Source organism: Necator americanus, chromosome III (genome assembly GCF_031761385.1).
Source record: "Necator americanus strain Aroian chromosome III, whole genome shotgun sequence".
Taxonomy (NCBI): domain Eukaryota; kingdom Metazoa; phylum Nematoda; class Chromadorea; order Rhabditida; family Ancylostomatidae; genus Necator; species Necator americanus.
Genome location: NC_087373.1, coordinates 23,776,280 through 23,796,557, shown reverse-complemented (window position 1 = coordinate 23,796,557; position 20,278 = coordinate 23,776,280). Strand labels below are relative to the sequence as shown.

General features: G+C 40.8%; 2 protein-coding genes across 4 annotated transcripts; one reads left to right on the top strand and one right to left on the bottom strand.

The window, feature by feature from the left end:
* Window positions 1-112: 112 nt before the first annotated feature.
* Window positions 113-11,408, top strand: RB195_010685 (uncharacterized protein; the record flags this gene model as incomplete). 2 transcript variants are annotated; one of them, XM_064191808.1, is made up of 13 exons in its annotated part: window positions 113-144; window positions 4,567-4,712; window positions 4,772-4,859; window positions 4,913-5,015; window positions 6,411-6,565; window positions 7,286-7,347; window positions 8,594-8,692; window positions 8,758-8,908; window positions 9,580-9,667; window positions 9,740-9,884; window positions 10,493-10,589; window positions 11,003-11,159; window positions 11,220-11,408. In XM_064191808.1, 13 exons carry the CDS (start codon window positions 113-115, stop codon window positions 11,406-11,408), a joined length of 1,512 nt encoding a protein of 503 aa, XP_064049391.1. The 2 variants fall into 2 exon arrangements, with proteins under 2 accessions (XP_064049391.1, XP_064049392.1); XM_064191809.1 differs by lacking the exon at window positions 113-144 and adding an exon at window positions 3,669-3,724.
* A 938-nt stretch (window positions 11,409-12,346) lies between these two features.
* On the bottom strand, window positions 12,347-20,273 carry RB195_010684 (uncharacterized protein; the record flags this gene model as incomplete). 2 transcript variants are annotated; one of them, XM_064191806.1, is made up of 9 exons in its annotated part: window positions 12,347-12,510; window positions 13,020-13,121; window positions 14,036-14,169; window positions 14,231-14,417; window positions 14,523-14,607; window positions 17,520-17,610; window positions 18,833-18,974; window positions 20,052-20,141; window positions 20,216-20,273. In XM_064191806.1, the coding sequence occupies 9 exons, from the start codon at window positions 20,271-20,273 to the stop codon at window positions 12,347-12,349; spliced, it is 1,053 nt and encodes a 350-aa protein (XP_064049389.1). The 2 variants fall into 2 exon arrangements, with proteins under 2 accessions (XP_064049389.1, XP_064049390.1); XM_064191807.1 differs by having other exon boundaries at window positions 20,270-20,273.
* Window positions 20,274-20,278: the final 5 nt, after the last annotated feature.

Below are 20,278 nucleotides of genomic sequence, written 5' to 3'. Positions count from 1 at the left end.
AGCGATGAATGAATTGGTTACGTGCAAACTCTCGCAGAAGATCGATAAGGTGGTCAGAGCTATGTTCAAGGACGGCACACCTGAGCAAAGATGCCGGTAATCCCGTCAGGCGATGACATCAGCCGGTCGATTAAGTCAAATCAAGTAAGTCATCAACGAGCAAAACTTAGGCTTGAATACAGCATACCAAGAATCTGATGTGGTATGGACTTCCCATGGAAAACTTCTATACATGGTCGTAGAGCGCGATAAACCAGGTGGTTCCGCTTATCTATCCGTAGTCGCTGTAAAAAAAAAACGGCTGTAAGCTGCCGTTCTGTACGACGACACGCATTGCAACGAGCCATCCTTGTGCACGCGCCGTATCAACGCGCGAGGCTTCGGGGATTAATAAGGTCTCCTCGCCAGCCTATTTAAGTTAAACTAATAAATATGCTTCTGATGGGAACAGAACGTGTACATAGAGGCGCGCTCTAACCCACCTCGCACAAACTTTCCGTTTCTTACGACGATCACGGAGAGATGAGAAAAACTACGTGGTTTTCCGTAACCTACGACCCCGTTAAGAAGGTTTCCGTGAGAAATCCATATCACGTTAGACTCATGGTATAGTGCCTTTAAAATGTCTTAGGATTGGTTTGCTCCAAACACGTATCCACCACTGTTGTGAAGAGATAAGACTTGGTGATATCCCTGCTGATTTTCCTCCTAGGAAAGATTGAAACCACTCATTCAGAAAAATTTGTCGCAATTAGAGTTAGTCACACTAAGTCGGAGTAATGGCTCGATGGTATTAAGTTAATGATGGTGGTATCGAATTACCAGCACCGCAGACATAGTGGCCACCTCGTACCACTGCCCTAAACCCAACTGTCTACTGACTGAGTTCTAATAACATGAGTATGAAAACTGAATAAGGTTCTCCATTACTTTTCATTTCTGCTGGTCTGTAGTCGGAAAAACAATTTCGTGAGAATCTAAATTTGTGAAAGAGTGTACTCCGCTTTTAAAAGCAAAAGATACTTGAGGGCCGACTCTTGACTCCTTTCCCATTTCGAAGTACTTTTCTGATACCCTTGCGTCAACATGGAACTCAATCTATTTGGCCTCGAGACTTCTCGAACTTGACGAGAAATTAGGCGCCTGAATTAGTGCACGAGAAATCCGCGAAAGCTTATAATATAAAAGATTGCGAGAAGCAAAACCAGTTATTAAGCAGCCTGTAATGCAAAAGAAAAGCCAGCACCAAAAATTTTCGTGAAAACTGCCTTCAGGGAAATGAAGAGGATGTGAAGAAAACTAATGATTGCGGATGCAGTCAAAACAAAAAGAAGAAAAGACACTAAGCATTAGGAGTTATGATGAAGCTTACAAACCGAGAACCTGCACTTAACGACCAATAATTGTTTACAGAATAAAAATAAGCAAACGTTTGCTTAGACTGCCTATAGTGATATTTTTGTAATTCATTTTAGGAACCTCGTCCATCCGATTTGGCACAAATTAAATACGATTTGAAGAAAATTATATCAATTAACCTGAAAATTTTAACATTTGGATAATATTTATTATAATTATGGCGCGGGTTTAGTGAATTGATCCGATTTCCTACATCGCTTCTATCATCGACGGTTCGAAACCACACTGGGTCAATCAAACCTTCCATCCATCCATCCAGAAATGGTGGATGGAACGTTTGATTGGCCTTCCATCCAGGCTTTTCAAAATATCAAGGTTACAGATTTTTCAAAGTATTCGGTATTCTGAAGTTCGACGCGTCTCAGCATCTTGAGGGCTTTGACGAGAGCGATCCGCTTTATCCTTTGTCCTTTTTATTGTCAAAGGATTAATGTAACAATGGGAACATGGTGGTTTATTGCTGTTTATTCTATGCCCGTGCAGAATCCATGTAGTAATTTCCATTGCGAAAGTAGTCATTCCACGCCAGATGGCATCTATTCAAAAAGCCACAATAGTTTTCAAGTGCCGCAAAGTGGGCTTGCTTAGCTTCATGGCTTAAAGGTATCACCCCACGAAAGGGGGTGATTCCGTCCATTTCTTCCTAATTGCCGTGAAAAACAGCCCGGAAGATACGGCTTCGGGTGTATTGACAGTGGGTGACACTGTTTTCTACAAGGAGTTCGACTGGAGCACGCCAGTCTTTTGCACGCGCCGCATCTTCCGGACCGTTTTTTACGGCAGTTAGGAAGAAATGGACGGAATCATCCCCCTCTTCATAGTCTCCCATCCCTTATACGAATACTCCACCTGAAATCCGTACCACCTCAGATTTCTGGAGTGATGCCTTCAAACGCAAAATCGCCTTCATTCCACTCCTAAGCTCTAAAAGTTCGTTGAACTAGCGACGTCAAGAAGTGTCAGACTTTTGTCCCACCCCTTGTTTACGGAAGCCTATAACTTTGCCTCGACTAATTAATTAGTAACTTTTGTTTACATAGCGAGGAATAAACCTTGATTAAAACTCACTATGTAGTCCTAACAATGTAATGCACATTGATATATGGATCCCTCTGCGTTTTAAAGAAGAAGAGGTATGGTATCCTCTCCATGGCTTGATATTGCTGTATTTAGTCGAAATCCAATTTTTCTCGTTAGAGTATATGCTCAACATATTGACTAGCACTCCGAAAAAATGCATTTGTGAACAGTGATAGTAACACAGAATAACAATAAAATATCAGCAGTTCATTGAAAAAATAGACTTTTTTCTCTATTCTTATATGAATTGTGTTCAGCTCTTTCATTAAAATGGGATATGTTGCTTTCGCAGGATTTTTGTCATGTTTCCAGCTCTCCAGACTGTTCCATCAACTACTGCACTGTAGTTAATAAGCAAACACGTCCAGCGACGCCCAGCTGATTCCAGAAACATGCTTTCCGCTTCCTTTAAATAATCGTGAGCTAAGCCATTCGACTAAGTTTCGAATGTTTCTCTTGAAACAGATACGTCAACTATTTGGTGGTATTCACGAAATATGATTTTCTTTTAAAAAAAAATAAAGTGGTAACATGATGGACAAAGCACTAAGGGCAACGCACAGAGGAAATTTTGTAGGTTATGCGCAGATCATTTTCTCAAGTTGTATTTTCACAGACGTCATACAGGTTGATGGCTCCGAGTACTCCTTAACTTTAAAATTTCTGGATTCGCATGGAACTGCACAATTTCACCTTTACGCTTTTAAACTATAGCCGGGTCAAGCACACTGCAGTTACATAAGCGGCTGCGCTCGAAGCGGTGGGGATGGCGGTTGAAATCGACAGGGGCCATCGCGAGCTGCATCGATGGGTGGTGATAGCTCTCACTCGCTCCTGCGCTACGCTTTACCACCACGCAACTGAACGGTGGTACCTGTCATTTTGACGCTACTGTACGTCCGTGCCATACTCCGTGCTACTCATGAGAAAATTCTAGAGGGAAAATTTCCGCGAACATTGCTTTTAGACAGCCCTCTTTAGGAAAAAATGTTCTAAGAAATAAAAAAGGTATTAACTAAACCGTAAAAAGAATACCAACATTTGTAATGTTCGCCTCTTTTCCTACGCTCAATGAGTTTACAGTCGGCGCCTAATGTTATCAGCGGGTCGAATGCGGTGCGCCGTTGATTGGGAAAGGCAGAGGGAAATGTTGAGCGAGTAGAGAGGACATGGTTTTCGCAGACGAAGCGCTGATACGGTTAAACGCATTCGACGCTGACTACAAGTAATTCGTGGGATGATTTCTAATCTTGCAACTGCAACAGCATGGATTTTGCAGACTTGTTCGACTATTGCTCTCCGACGGGAATGATCTTATGATTTCTTTGAGTATTTCTTATTTATACCGCCCCTTTTTTTTAATCAAAAAGAATTCTTATTTATTTATTTTTATTTAATCAAAAATGGAATTTTAAGTCAAATCAGTATTTTCCTGTATTTACCTTTCGATAGCTCATTCAACTATCTATTAGTTTGAGTCATGAATAACTTTTGTTTCGTTTTTCTTACATTACTCCAGGTGGCGGCAAACAATTGATTGTGACGCACTGAGTTTCTCAGCTAACTCTTTCATTATTTGACGAGGATTTTGTTCCGATACTGAATTCAAAGTATCGTCATTGAAGTCTGAAGTGCGACTGTGCCCATTCGCTCTGGTTCGTCTTTCAAGGCAAATCTCCGGCACGGAATTTGAAAAATCAATTTCTGAAAGAGAAGGTGTAATGGGACGATTTTTTCTAGTTACTTATCGATTACGTATCCATATCATATCATTTACCTAGGCAGAAGTGTGGAAGTTATGTCTCCACTTAATAAGTACATAATTAGTCGACTCACTTCAAAAAATTAAATTTTTTCGAGGCCTCATGGAAAAAGAGCTCATCGACGAACCTCACAAAATGTTCTTTCCAACAAGTAATTTGAATTTTTACGAGAAATAAGATTTCCATTCTTTTCCAAAACGCGAATTTCAAAACAGACTCTCCAAATGTCCTGGCATATTGGAAGCGTCGCATACACCACATTGGCTATTGAGGATAGGAGGATTTGAGATTTTCATCCCTTCAGGTTGAAACCGAATCGCTTCGGAACGCATTCGTACATGGAGCGAGTGCCGTTACTTTGGTTGGCAAAGGAGGGCGGGGCATCCGTTTTAGTGCTGGCGATGCTTCTCCACCTCATCGCTTTGGTCAACTCCCAGATCGTCCAGGGCTGTGAGTTAAACATTTTCGCTGTTCGCCTTCAACCCTCCTCTACACCTTTCCGGTTTCAGCCGAACTTCCAGCGATTCCCAGTCGAACAAGTGTTTCGAATGTTGATCTCAGGAAATTCGGCGCTAACGACGAACAGAAGTTATTCAGGTGAACCGTTCGCGTTTTAAGAGCTAGGTATTTGTTCATTGGCTTCTTTACAGATACTTGCTAAACGATTACGATAAGGCCGTTCGTCCAGTGTTCAACGCAAGTAAGACGGTCAAAGTCTACATAGGACTGACACTGACCCACATCTTCAACATCGTGAGTTTCTGAAGTTTTTTCGTACTGAAAGAAAAGATTCAGATCAAAATGAATTTGAGTGAGAAGAAAAGCAAAAAGAGTTGTTCTCAGCAAGCAGAGGAAAACCTCCGAAAAGTCCTTAATCCCAGCAGTTTCATGAAGAATGACGCGACGTTTTATGAACAATGATAGCCAACCAGTAACTTCCCTATCGACATCCTCCTCTTCTCAAAGTTGTTGAAATTATGTCGTGGAGGCAAAGATTCTGTATTTTCTGATGATCCCAACGAGGAACTTGGACTTCACCTTTCGATAGGAAGAATTACGATTTTACAGTGGAAAGAGTGGCGCAGGAGAGCGATGACGTCACTTTACCGCGCCGCTGCCAATCGGTAATTATTGTTAAAGCGTTGCGACGTGGCCGTGTTCAGCCGGTAATCACCAACAGGCAGAGATGTTATCACCTCTGCCAACTCTGCGAGCAGCCTCCAAGATCACACCAGGAATTTGCTTAAAACAAATTAAACGTGTCATGAAGTCGAGCGAGCAGAAGTAGTGATATGTGAAGGGAATCCTCAGAAATAATTTGCGCGTTTACCCAAAGGCTACCTATGTTTCCTGGATTCAAAAACCTTTTTGCACTGAGAAAATCTGGCAAAGCGAACCACATCTTGTTTCGCTTTGCCAGATTTTCTCTCCCACTCACCATATACCACCGACTATCGATGAGTAGTGTGGATTGGAGATCTTTGGTTAAGCAGAGCTCATTTAACGCCCAGCAAATGAATCTCAAATCTCAGCAAATAAATAACACTCGTTTGTTTTCATCAATAAAAAGAACTGTTGATGCAGTGTGTCACCCTGAAGACTAAAATGCAGGAGTAGAACAACAAAATCATAATAATACTGTACTGTAAATAAAACCGTAATATTCCTTTTCTGGTTATCCTAGCACAAGATGATGACAGCTTTTGAGAGGACATTTCAAATCAACGGAAATGATGTTTGTGTAATAATAATTTCTAGGAGAAAGAATATTGGAACACTTAATAGTTGGGATCTTCTCACCTCTTCCGCTATCTATTCGTGAAGAAATCCAACACTTCGTAATAAACTCCCTCAAAAGAAAAGTGATAAAGGTAATGTAGTTGGGTGGCAATAGATAGATCACCACAAGTTCTCTCAAAAAGTTGAACTTTATAAGAGCTCAGTTATGACTGGAAGTAGAGAAGAAATACAAAAAATCTACAAGGAGAAGCTTTTCTAATTGTGCAGCAGCAGAGAAAGACTGCTAGCACTTCGTTGCTGCATGCAAAATCCGCGTGGGACTCTCCTTAAGCAGGATGGGCATTTCTGGGAGTTTCGATTCTTTTCAAAAAGGTTTTTAAGCTATTACTTCAGTCCGCCGTTTTTCAGGACGAGCGGAACCAAGTGCTTGCGTTAAACGTGTGGGTCGAGCAATCGTGGCATGACGAACGAATCCGCTGGGAGCCAGAGAAATTTGGGAACCTCTCGAAACTCACTCTTGCCACAAGATATCTTTGGACACCGGACATTGTGCTTTACAACAAGTGAGTTTGGCACTGAGTTCCATAGCTACAGTTAGGCCAAAACGACATGAAGCATGGTGCGGTTGCGGAAGCGGCATGGTGAAGCGTAGCGGTTATTACTTATTACCGTAGTGGGACCCCTGCTAGCACCACTCATCGCTGCAGTTTGGGATGCTATCTTCTCTTCTCCAATCCCTCTCTCCGCCGTCTCGCTTCCAGCGCTGCCGCTTACGCAACTGCAGCGTTTTTCGTGTTGTTGTGATCCGACTATACATTCTTGTCAAAAAATAGTTGTGGTTTGTATTTTATTGTAGTTTTGTCTTACTGTAGGTACTTTCGCCGTGGGACACTGCCCAACCGCTCTATCTGAGAGCCAGCTGCAATGGTGTGCCTGCGATGGTAGCCTCCATTGAAATTCGCATCGCGTTGTGCGAAACCACGCGATGTTGCACCATAAACGAAGTAGTTTCTGTCGCGCTGTGAAATCGCTTTGCGACTTCGTCTCTACGAAGACGTTCACAGAAGATTTCTTGAAGCATTACGAACAACAATCAGATTGCTTACCTCAACTGAAGTAGCCGCTTAGATACTAGAAGTTTGAGGTTATTCGGTCCCATTGTTCATATGCCTAATTACTACTGACATTTGAGGATCTCCGCTCCGTTCCGATCCACGAAAGCTTGATTTTACTATACAGCTTAACAAGCACATTTTTCGTGTCCACATCTGTACGTTTTTTAGCGCGCGAGATTTCTCTCGAGGATTCGTCGACACCAATCTTCATGCTAGTTACGATGGAGAGAGTGAGCCCTTCTTTTCTTCGCACACATTGCTGTTACAATTTCAGAATTTGTGTTTGAAGTCTAGCGTCGTACTCTAACTAAATAGGATGGGAATCGCAGCCACTACACTTCAGTCAGAATGACGTTAAGCGGTTGCGTAAGCAGCTCCGCTCGAAGCCTTGCGGTGGAGTTAGTGGTTCGGATTAAACTCTCGTTAGTTCCACTCGGACAGGAGGAGTGATTGGAGTGACCGAGGCCGCACCTCGATCACAACCGCTACCTCCAACGAGCGGTTCGAAGTGCAGCCGCTTACGCAACGCATAGAGCTTCATTTCGACCATACTCCTACGGCATCTCATACCATTTTTTTTACAATTTTCGTCCAGTTGCCTCATGTAAGTAACTGGACAGAAATTATGTCTGAGGTTCTTTTGGAAATACATCCGTTGTACTTAGTATTCGCATACATTCACACCAAATTCCTAACTATTTACAATTTGCAAAATGCCTACATATTCTCTTGTCTTTTTCTGTACGTGGAGATCAGTCTCATACCTACAAACTTTCTTGTCGAATCTTGGAACTCTGATCCAGCACGGATGGATTTTTTACATGTGATCCAATGATTTAAGGCTAGCAAAAGTCAACACAAAGTTCACAGTTTCTTTAGAAAGGAAAACAAAAGTATATCCTGAAGGATAAGTAGGTATGTCGTAGTGAATGAGAAATCAGCTGCGACAGTTGTTTGGAATTTATTTGTACTGAATGATGCGATGCCTCTATCATTATCCAAAAGTTGGAGAAAGATATGGTTGTAATGGGATGGTTTTTTATCTAGTTGCTTGCCAGGTACGAACCCATATTACATGAATACTTTTAAAATTAGAAATTAAGTAGATCGCCAAAGTAAGCGCTTTATTCTTTGTTTGGCGCATGAAAGTCGTAAAAAAACCGAATAAGCTGTTTATTTTTCTCCTGACCTTTTCAGTAAGGTGACGAAATGAATGTGTAAGATAGTCAACATAGTAGGTTAAATTAGTCAGGGATTTCTGAGTAATGTTCAGAATCCAGTCTTTAATGAGTATTAATCATTGCTATTGCTACACATCGTACAGTTTCATGAAGCACAATAGCAGCTGCGTTACGGATGCAGCTACCGAGAATTGAAGAAACCGGTCGTGCAAGGAAGTAAATCAGAGATATACGACACATCACAATAAGGTCAGGATGGATTCTTGAAGGTGACCTTAATCGAAGAGAATTTCAGTCCAGTGGGCGCCTCCACAGAAAATCTACAGTCGATGTCACATGGACGTGGCAAAGTTCCCGTTCGATCATCAGTTCTGCTCATTAATTTTCCGTTCATGTAAAAAGCTTGTGAAATTGTAATTACATCACGCCTCACGTCCGAAGTCGTGTTTTTCTGTCTAGGGATATACGACACATCTCAGTTAGATCTAACTGTACTTACTCGATATGATGGAAAATCGCCATTCACAAAGGATTCATTCACAGAGAACGGAGAATGGGAGATTGTGGACAATCGTACATTCAGATACCAACAGCACAGCGGAAGCACCGAGTACGTTTTGTCTGTATCGCTCAAATGTTCTTTTGAGCTCTAGTTCCTCATTCAGGTAGAAAAATCGAGACAACTGACTACTGATTTCCACTTTTCTTGAGACTTAATTGTTGTTCCACAAAAAATTTCACAACATTTCTTGTGGCTTCTTGTTATCTCTTTATCTTGCCTAAATAGTTCATCTCAAAAGCTTATAGAGAGAGAAATATCCTATTGTTTTTTGTTCTCTTCAGTAATAAATAGGGTAGAGAACACAATTTGCAAGTGTCATATCCAGAACAGAAACACCTTTACAAATCCAGAGTTGAAATCTATCAGTGCGAGTGCCAAACAATCAGAACAACTTATAAATACAAGTGTGAATGCTAGAAATAAGTCGCGTAACGTCGTTTTCATCATTTGTACTTGTGTAACAAGTCGCTTCGGATGAATTGATCAGTCGAAACGCTCCTTGTCATCCACTTTTTCGATTTGTTATGGATGTTTCGCATTTTCGCTCTGCAAACTAACCCTAACTACTGAAAACTTCTGAAAAGAACAGAACTCTGCGTTTGTATAATAGTTCAGGATTGAGTACTGATAATTTCATAAAATGTAACAAGAAAGGATAAGCCGTAGCACGCTATAATTTCTTTCCGAACTAGCGAATCCTTTGACACTCAGCGTTTGAGGTATGCTACAGTGGTTTTCGAGCTCCATCTCAGACGACGAACTCTGTTCTTCATGTACAATATTATTGCTCCTTGCGTGATGCTCTCCGTAAGAACCTTTTAAGTTTTTCTGCGTTCAGGATTATTCGTTGATTTATCCTGTATAAGCAGACATCCCTAGATCCTAACAATGATGCAGTTTCTGCTGCCGTGCGAGAGTGGTGAGAAGGTGACACTCGGCCTCACAGTGCTGCTTGCATATTCCGTGTTCAGCTTTAATATTGCTGAAAGTATGCCGGAAACCTCCGAGGTTATTCCGCTGATAGGTGAGTAAGGTCATCAACTTCCTATTCGTAACTTTGGAAACAGTGACGACTGTAGTGCAGTTGTTAAGAGGTTCCATTGCACAGTCAATGGTACGAAACTGTGCCAGGCCGACCAAGCCTTTCATCATTTCGAAGTTAATAAATTGCCACCAGACTTGTCTAATACGATAAAAGCACCACCTTTATCTGTCCTGGCCCCAGACGTCAATGTGTGGACAGATATGTGTTTATAATCCTCAAACACTCTGAATCGAAGTCGAATGCGTGCGCGCAACTCATACGGACTGATTAACGCCAGACGCTTCAGTTTTTATCATTTTCGTCCTAGACTGGTTACCGTTACACTGTGAGCGCACAGGATTGGTCAGAAACAGAAAAGGTTGTGTATTTCGCGAAGCCGTACAGAATTAGTTCCACATATATAAAACGGGAGCATAACTGTGATCTAAGGTTCCTGAAGTCCCAAAAAAAATTGGGGTTAAAACAGCACCGATGAATAGAGAGTATGTCTGTAGACTCATTGAATTTCTTTAGAATAACCTCCCAGTGGTATAGCCACGATGTGATCAACTGACTGCCCAACAACCCTAGAATCATGCACTTTTCAGCAATTTACTTAATGGCAATAATGGGGATTTCGGCATTGTCGGTTACCTTCTCAGTGTTTGTGCTGAATCTTCGACACGGCGCTGACTACTCTGACAAGTGAGTGCTTCTGACCGTTATGTTCATGTCATGTCACCCGCTTCCAATTCTGCAGCTAATCTGGAAGCAGTTGAGAAAAAGGGATGTGAGCGAGAGTCTCGAGCGATGTATCCACCGGCAACTCTTATCAAAGTTTCAATGGAAATCCATAACACTTCCCTGCCATATAGTAGTCAAATGTAGATATCCTGTCCCACCATTGAAGCCTTAACATTTTAGTACTTTAGGTTTATGAGTTTAGCTTAAGCTTTTTCTGCCATTAGGACCATGCACGTAGAGTCTCAAAAAAAAAGATCATAAACGTTTATTGTTTCGACACCAATAAGTTGTGAGTAGAAGTCAATGTTAGCACAAGTTCTTTCTCTTTTAATTTGTTTTTACAGAAGAGTATTGTACAATCAAATCCTTTGTAGAATTCCGGAGTGGCTCGAAGTGCTCGGCTTCTCTATTCTGGCTCCCATCTTCGGCGGTTCTCCATCGAGGCGAAAATCCAAAGGCATCGGCGCAATGAGCAATGGCTCCTTGCGACTCGAAATGGCAAATCACGACAACCTAGTTAGCAAAGATCTCGTGAGTTTTAGACTTCTTCGAAGGGAAAAATATATTTGGCTTGTTCGTTCTCTATTTTAGATCGACCGAGTCGGTGCTGAGGAAGAGTTCGAGAAGTTGGTAGCTCGCTGGTCACAATTAGCCAACATTTTCGATCGTCTTTTTTTCTCTGTAGTTCTCGCCTTGAACGGTTCTTCGACGATATTCCTTCTGATTCTGGCTCCAAATATGGGCGCACCAAATCTTTACGATAGAGAATGGGAATTGTAAACAGAACTTCAGGCCAGAAAAGCAAGCAAGAAAAAACGAAATTTGCCAAATTGCTGAAACAAGCAGCGAAGGGCAAGAATTTTCTTCTCCTGCAACACCACCACATTTGAGAGCTCGGCTAATTTATAACGCAGAATCAATGCCTACAAGTTATAAATTGAATAGCAGTCATTTCTGCAGCATTCTTTCTCCTATATATGCCACACTTGTTGTATTCGAATAAATGCACTAGCGTACATATTAGGATCTATCCAGGGATGCTTTAACTTTGACATTCAAATGAATAAATGAACAAATAAATATGTACAAAATAAAAATACATATATAACATATCGAAAATAGTGGCAGCTCCAGAGGGTTCTCTCCTATAAATTATTTAAATTTTAGGATTAGGTGAGTTTTAGTGGTTATATTTATATGTTATATCCAAAGAAAAACCCAAACTACTTTATAAGTTATAGCAATCAGATATGTGCACATTACGTCTACAGTTTACTGAAGGATTCTGTATTATGTTCGGAAGCCATCATACGAACATTATACATACGGACACACGGTTCAGCATAATCTAACACACTCTAGTGACTCCGGTAGTTACACCGCTTTAACAAAACCAAAATAAATGTACATTTACATGTTCAATTGCAATGAAACCAAAACGACAAGCCATCATCTCACCCAGATGTAATGTAAAATAATAAGTATGAAAAGAAAGGAGGGATCCAGTTAAAGTGACCTCCCTGCAACAGGACGTTAGATAGAGTAGCAGCGAGCTTTTTTCCATCACACAACTGAGGAAACGAAAAACCAGCAGCGTTTTAAAATAAAGAATAGACTTGCCACACGGTATTAAAGTCACATTAGGGCACTGTAATCTCTCTTCGCGTTGAAAGAGTTAGGCCGCTTGGAGCACCGACAACAAAATTACATTGCGAAAACTACATGGAATGATTGATTTCGTCGTGTGAGCGCACTCTGTAGTGGTAGAATCCCATGGCGCTTTGAGAAATGTTCCATCCGGCTGTGATTGTCGCGACCCATGAGATAAACAGGAACGTCATTGGATACAGGAAGTATTGCGTACGATGCAAGATTGGCAAGGCTAAACAGCAACATTATATTACATGAAGCACTTCCCGCGCTCAATTTCTTTATGCTCTGCGAGAACAAAAAAAAATTAATGAATGGTTCTTCCACAAAACAATGCTGCACGGCTTAAAATATCCGAAAAATATGAAAAAAGTGAAAAAAAATTCATCAAAAGATGATAACTATGAAAGCGCTGCCCCCACAGGTGTCCTTGCACCACCGTTGACGGCAATGCCAACTGATTCCTGATAAAATGAAGACAGTGGTGTGACAATCGAACTCTACAACCTATTCGTCCACAATCAACACCAAACAAAAATGAAATGTACATGCTACCAACAGCAAAGTACATCCTAGAATGCGTCGTCCCATTACCCATTTTAGTGGCAGGTAATGAATATGATAATTCGTATTTGCCCTACCGCAAGATCTTGAAGTTTGTACAACCACACATCTAACAAGATAGTGCCAAGGGCTACATGGGTATTAAAAAATAAAATATAAGAATCACTTGGAACTTACCTGTGTACCCGAGAAAAGTGATATACACATAATAAACAGCTGCGAGGAACCAAATTGTATTTCCAAGAGCAATAGACAAGAAGGAGGGTGAATCAACCAAAGCTGGAATGTGTGAATTAAGAAGAGAAGCGATAATTATCGAAAGTTAGAGTTCAGGGCATCACTAGCTAAAAGACAATAAAGATAAATTTGTATGTTCCCTTAAAAAAGCACCAATGGATTTCGCAATTTTTAAATATCCAAGTCCCATCTCTCTTTTCTGTTTGAAGCTCCCAGAAGTCCACAAAGGCGACGGAGTAAGCGTGAACTGAGCGGGGAGGATGAGATACACTTTTGAAATTCATTGACCCACCGATATCAATGTATACATTAAAAGACAAAAGTTTAGAAGATATGTGCTTGTAGCCCTAGGGAAGTAGTGGAAAAAATGAAAATCTCCAGCAGATTCGATTATTCCACAATGTTTTGATACACAAAGAATAGAGAGCGATTCCACCTGCGGTCAGCGAGATCCCGTTCAAAAGCAATTTATAGCGTTCAGAAGAACTCAAGCCAATAGTAGCCGATTTTGAGAAGTGTACATATAACGTGCGTGAGTTTTCACAAATGGACCAACCACAAGTCCATCGAATCTCATAATTGTTATTCCTCAGAAAACATGCTTCCTCTCCCACAGAACTTATAAGTAATCAGAAAACCGATTTTTACTCATTTCTTTCAAATGCCACAGAGTGTGCAAGTTTTCACGCAACTATATCACTAGTTGATTAAGTGTTTACTCGCTAAGGTAAGATAGTACTAGATATCAGATTTGTAGAGGTTTCCGCAAATTAAACAATGTACTTCAACGTTACATTTTTGCGCCGTGGTCAGCCAGCTCCTTTTTCCACCTCCTGTTGCCTTTCAGCAAAGGCAGCGTCCTCCGAAGGTGCGCATTGTAGAAAGCGAAATCGCAGCAAAATTGTATCAATGAACTGGTACCAAAATAGGCAAAATCAAAGGTAACCGGCACTCACTTGGGTAGATTATTGGAAGAAGAACGTGTAATAAAATGAGCATTGGAAAGAAGGCGTTAAGATGAACATCGAAACAATACCCCCACTCCACGTCTTGATCTTGCACCTTCCGTAAAAATCGATTCGATGACCACCTTCAACACAGTATCGTCACCGAAAAAAAGAAACTACTGATAATTAAGATAAAGTACTCACCAAAGAATCGTCGCTACGACAAGTCCAACACCAATACAATCAATGAAGACCACCCAGAGAAAGAATTTAACAAATCCCCAAAGAGGAAGTCCCAAGGCGACGGCGTAGAAGACCGAAGAGAACAACAGAGAGAGCGAAAGAAGAACGAGAAAAGCTGGGTCGTCACGTGCAAACTGGTCCTTGGTACCTTAACAGAAAAAAAGCCGTAAACGAGAAGTGTAACATCTTCAAATAAAAGTCAAAAGAAAAGAAAGGCGACTAATAAATTAACTAAAATATCTAGCCAACTTACGCTTCCTGTAGAGGAAATTTCTATACACTTTTTGTGGTTGAATTAGCAAGTATAGCATCTGCCATGAGGCGAACTCGAAGTCCATCTAGAACAAACTGCTTCAGTCCAACATGAAAGTTTCAAAGAATTCCCTAACCATCTCGAGTTCTGATGAAAGGATCATCTACTCCACACTCATAGATGCGATAGTCGGAGCCGCTTCACTTTTTAACGGTTGAGGAAGGGACCTAATTCAGTTTTAAACAGTTAGCGAAATTACCCCCTTCACTTTTGGACAGTTTGCGAAAGGACCCCCTTCACTTGAGCTGCACCCCATGAGCTAAACCCCCTTCACCTGAGGAAATTCCGGCTTCTCCCTATCGCACCTATGTGCACACTCACGAAAAAAATTCAACAGCTTTTTCAGCTCAAAGCTGGAACTTTGTCAAGTGGGTCAATAGAAGTTTTGAACACATTAGGACATTTATTTCGCACTATGATGGTGAGTTTTCGTAGAACACTGCAGGTAATTACTCCTGAAATATTCACTTAGTTTCTTAATCCGCTTCTTCAGTATTACACAGTGATGTAACGTATGAAGGTGCTATATCTGCAATGGTCAGATGGAATATCCTCTTAAACAGGCCAGAAATTCGTGATTTTCCACACGTCTGCTCATCTGTAGAAAAGTAGATCACAACTCATGTATTCGGCATTTGTTTTGGGTTTCACCTATCCTGAGTAAATTCAATACAAGACCAGAAGACCGCTGAAGCCAGTCATACGAAAATGTAACTCTCTTAAGCAAACTTCAATAACATGTTGCGAATCATACCGGCTTCAAAACAACCCGAAGAACGACCCAGTTGCGTAAGCGACCGCGCTTAAAGTGGTGCGACCAGGGTCAAGGGGATTTTTTCAACAGAGGGATCGCAAAAGGTGTGGGACCAAGAGGGGATCGTAAGGGAGGGGGAAGAGGAGGGAAGAAATGAAGAGAGCAAAAAAGGAAACGATGATAGGTTAGTCGCTGTTGAATGAACTCATATCAAAGGATGCGAAATTCAGTTCTCATAATCTGAAACGTTCTTTGTGAGAGGCCCAGTGATGTCACCGATTAGTGTTGACGGATGGCGCTACGCGCCGTTTTTATTGGAACGATCAGGAATATCGTTGAAGAGGCATATGAGAAAATGATGAGCTTTCATATTACCAGTTTAAAGGTAATTTTGATGATGTTACTAGGAGAAAAAGGACATGCAAAGCAGGAGATAGGGATAAAATTAGTGCAAAAATAGGTTCAACGAGTTGCTAAATAACGATGTTCGTAGCGAATTTCGTAAAATACAGTTTTGGACGGTTGTAGAGACAAGTTTCATGTATATTTCAGCAGCATTTGATGCTTCTAGCTTACCTCGTTTTTTTTACAACCTAGTTGCAAGAAATTTGAGAGAACCAGAATACCTACAGAGGTCAAAATTTACAGCCGAATGTTTTTCCTAATACTCTATCAAAATTTGGCAGCGGATTTTTCAACAGCTCCCCATACTCGCGCAACGAGAAAAACTGCAAAATTTTGAATTATCGACTGCGCATCAAACAGTGTATGACTTGGAACAAAATCCAACAACTCAGCTCGTTCTTAATAAAAACTAATCCGATCTAAAATGTATTACGGAGAGGATTTTTTATATTATAACTCAGCTTTGCTTTTTCAGACTTTTTTTTGTTCTCTCAAAAGTAGCTGAGAAGTGGTTAGGAAATTTGCTAGAATTCTCAACTTTTTCTCAGCTAACAACTCAACTTTCAGAAAAACCAGCGGGTCTCTGAGAAGGTTAATTTAATTATTTTACAGAACAAGCCTTTCTCTACAAAACGCACCACCACTTGTTTTTCTAAACCTTTCTGTAAACAAGTGCTAAATGTTTATATCAGCATATAAAATCAAAATAACAAGTAATAAATGCAAAAAAATATATAAGATCTGACAGGTCCAGAAGTCGCGATTAACACTGACCCTGATTGGAAATGACCCTGATTTCCAATCAGGGTCAGTGTTATTCGCGCATAAGCGCTGTGAACACCACAATTTCAGAAAAAGTCGGTAAAGTGCAGTTCTCAGTGGTTTTTCTTTCGTTTTGCAAAGTCATGATTCTGGAGGGACCGAAGTATTGACCGTCTGTAATCAAAGACAGAATGTAAAGTGTATCCTTGCATACACGCCATAACTTCCCGTATTTTCAACTTATATGCACACGTATGTACTGCCACGCTTATAATCCTCGCAAAAAGTATCTATGGTGTTTATACTATATTTTATATATTAGAAGTAAATTTTTGCTCGCTACATGAGCAGCTATATTAGAAAGAATTAAATGGAAGTACTATTTCAAGGGAGCTTTTTCCCAACTAAACAATTGACCCTGGGGTGGCGGAGCTAGCGACTGTGCCATGAAAGAAGGGATAACCGCTAGCTCCACTCAAACTGCCAAAGTGACTGGAGGTAGCGAAGACCCTTCCTCGATTGCAACCAGAGTTCAATACCAGAAAACCTGGTATACGGTGCAAAACGAATATACTCATCATCAGTATCTTTCAACGAAAAAAGATATTACAAGCACTTTGAATAGTGCTCTCTTCAAAAATATTTCCAATTTGTTCAGCGCTACTGATTCTACAGTTTCTGTTCGAACTACCTGCCGAAAATCTCTGAAGTTGGAAACGACTATTTTGAGTAAAAATCTCTCAATAATCACGTAGCCATTTAGAAACCATCTTATGCAATTGTTTTTTGAAAAATCTTAATTGAATATGAGAGAAAAACATGAACAAAACCAACAATTTCGTGCAAAATTTCAATCGAATTTGTGAAAAAACTTCAAGTACCCTCATGTATGGATTTTAGACAAACATTCCTGTTTAGAAAAGATGGCCACTAGCACGCAAGTATTAGAAAAAAGTACAGAAAAGCTGGAACAAGAACGGAAAGTGAAATAAAAACAAAAAGATGCCATGTCCTACCTGCTTGAAATGCATGAATCGTCGAACAAAACGTGAAAGCTTCGCCCACGCAGACATTCGTACAGCCGTGAAACAACCAACTCGATCAGGTCTGAAGAAAAGGGACAAACACTACACAGGAATAATAAATGGGAAATAGCGACTTCATACGCTCAACCACAGAGGACAATCAACGCCTACAGAGCATTCTAGGATAATATTGTGCAGGAAAAGTCATGAACACTATCACCTCTTGAATTCGAATTCGTTCCATACCGTCTTTTTGCATCTACTCTAATATTGAGCATTCTACAGCTTTTTACTATGATTGAATTTTTGAAAATAGATGAACAGCCAAGGAACCGAAAGAAAAGGAAAAAATGGGTCTCGAGAACATTCTTCTGAACATTCGTTCTTTATACTGTAAACGTAGAAGTCCTTCATAACGAGGACTCATATGTGAATTGAGATCGGTGTAAAACTATCTTTGGCTTGAAATGCCTGAGTTATTCAAAGATTTGTCAAGTCAACGGTCTGTTTATCCATTGCTAATCAAAAAGAGAATGAAGAGAAAACAACTCCTATATAGACGAGTCAAAACGCCATGAAGCTCAACATAGTTGCGTAGGCCTCTTCGTTGATAGCAATGCGGTAGAGGTAGCATTTGGGAACTTGGTGGGACCATCTTCAGCTTGAACACCAGTTCAGTCGAAATGCAGCGATGACTGTAGCTAGCGATGCTCCCACCTCAACCGCTTCCACCACCACCACCACGCCGCTTCATCGCAGCCGGTTACACAACAGCAGAGGGCTGTAGATCGTTTTACCCGATTACACCTAAATGCCGTAGTAATCAACAGAATATGGGATTTCTGACTAAAGCACAAAACAAACATCGTTTTGAGCAAATTAAACACTTATTTCATAGTGACATGAACAGATCTTCCACCTCCTCAGAAGATCTCATCATGATCTCTTAGCAGCTCTTATGACTGCTCGCAGAATTGAAAAAAACCGGCAAAACTCATGTAGCTCATGAATCTTGCAGGTCGGACAAGATTCGGCAAGTAATACAGCCTTTAATGTCATCGACAACTGCATTCCGTTACTTAGGAGGTTCCCTCACCTCTATTCGTAAATTAGTGCCCCATCATCCCCCACCACAGTATCCATGGACAGCTGCAAACTTGTCCCTTTGCGTACGCTGTCAAGCAACTGCCCAGTGATCGGTATTCGACAACATCAACACACATGAAAATGTTTTGACGGCGCTGGTGGAAATCTGCGAGCTGCCTAACAAAAATAGAATGCAAATAGACAAAAATTGAGCTTACGATGAACTATAACTGGAGTAACCGCCAGGCGTGGAATAACCACTTCTTGAAGTTGTTGATCCGAAACGAAACTGTTTTTCGATGCTAGAAGACTGGATCCCAGAAGTTCCCGGCTGATGAGGACATAAAACAAAACAGTTGACTTAAACTCATAAACAAAAATTAATCCTTTGACAGCTGACAATAACATTGCAAGAAATAAAACTATTTTTATACCACCTGTCTGAACAGCATCAAAATTCTCCATGTTAATATATGAGAACACACCTTTGTGCATTAAAATATACATCAATGTCAGTGTCAAAAAGTATCGTACACTGCTCTAACTTGCATATGTTAACCTCTGCATCAAAAGCATCAGTTACTCAAACGCATTGAAAAAAAATTACAATGGAATACGTTGTATTCTCAGGCACAAAGGGGCAAGGCCAGTACGTCTCTTCTTTGCTACGCACGGCTTCTACTTCTGTGGCGAAGGCATTAGAAACAAATCCAACTTTTTTCTTTAACCAAGTGCACATCATCGGGCGGATAGGAGAGTCCGCAGTAGATCTGCAGTATTCAACCGGATACAACGCGGAAATTTTTGAGCGCAGCATCAAGATTTATGCTGATCAACGTGCTTCATGTCGTTTTCATCCTATTTTAAAAGAGGGAGTGCTTGAATGCTAGAAATTTACGTTTTTCAACAATGTTGTAACTTTGGATGTGACGCGTATATCACGCATTGGAGAATATACAGAAGGCGATTAGTCAGCACCTACTTCGCAAGCGACCTTGGTTCTAAACTCTAATCATCACAAACGATTACATGTCAAAATCAATGCGTTCAACCGAGTAGAGGATCGCGAACTAGAGTAATAGTTGGCAACAACTGCAACGTGCTTCATGTCGTTTTCACCCTACTTTAAAAGAGGGGTGCTTAACCGGGGAGAGAGAACGTTCATTGCTGGACATGCATTGTTGCGTACATCCAGCCAAACACAGCACCGCAAATGAGTTGCGTTTAGTGAGTATTTTATGGCACCTAGGATGTCTCATGTTGACATGTGAGTGGAAGTTCATTTTTATCTCTCACGCAAAACTCGTAGGGAAAAATTTCCTAATCAAGCTTATGTTTCGAAGTTCTGATTCACGTATTCAATGTAATGAGACTTCCAAAAACAATGAAAGGAACAAGAAAACAAGCACCGAATTCATGTCCCAAAACAGTACTCACCGGTATGGCGAATGTTGTTGTGCATCGAAAGTATGGTAGGGACGACAACAGCGCTTGATATGATATCGCGAAGAAAATCAACTGACAAAACTGAAAATGTTGTTATCCACGGGCCACAGCAAAAAAAAAAGTCATCCGTAGTATGTAGTTGGCGTCAACAACACCTCGGCATTCACATGATTTAACACAAAATTTATTCATCAATATGGAAATATCACCCATTAATG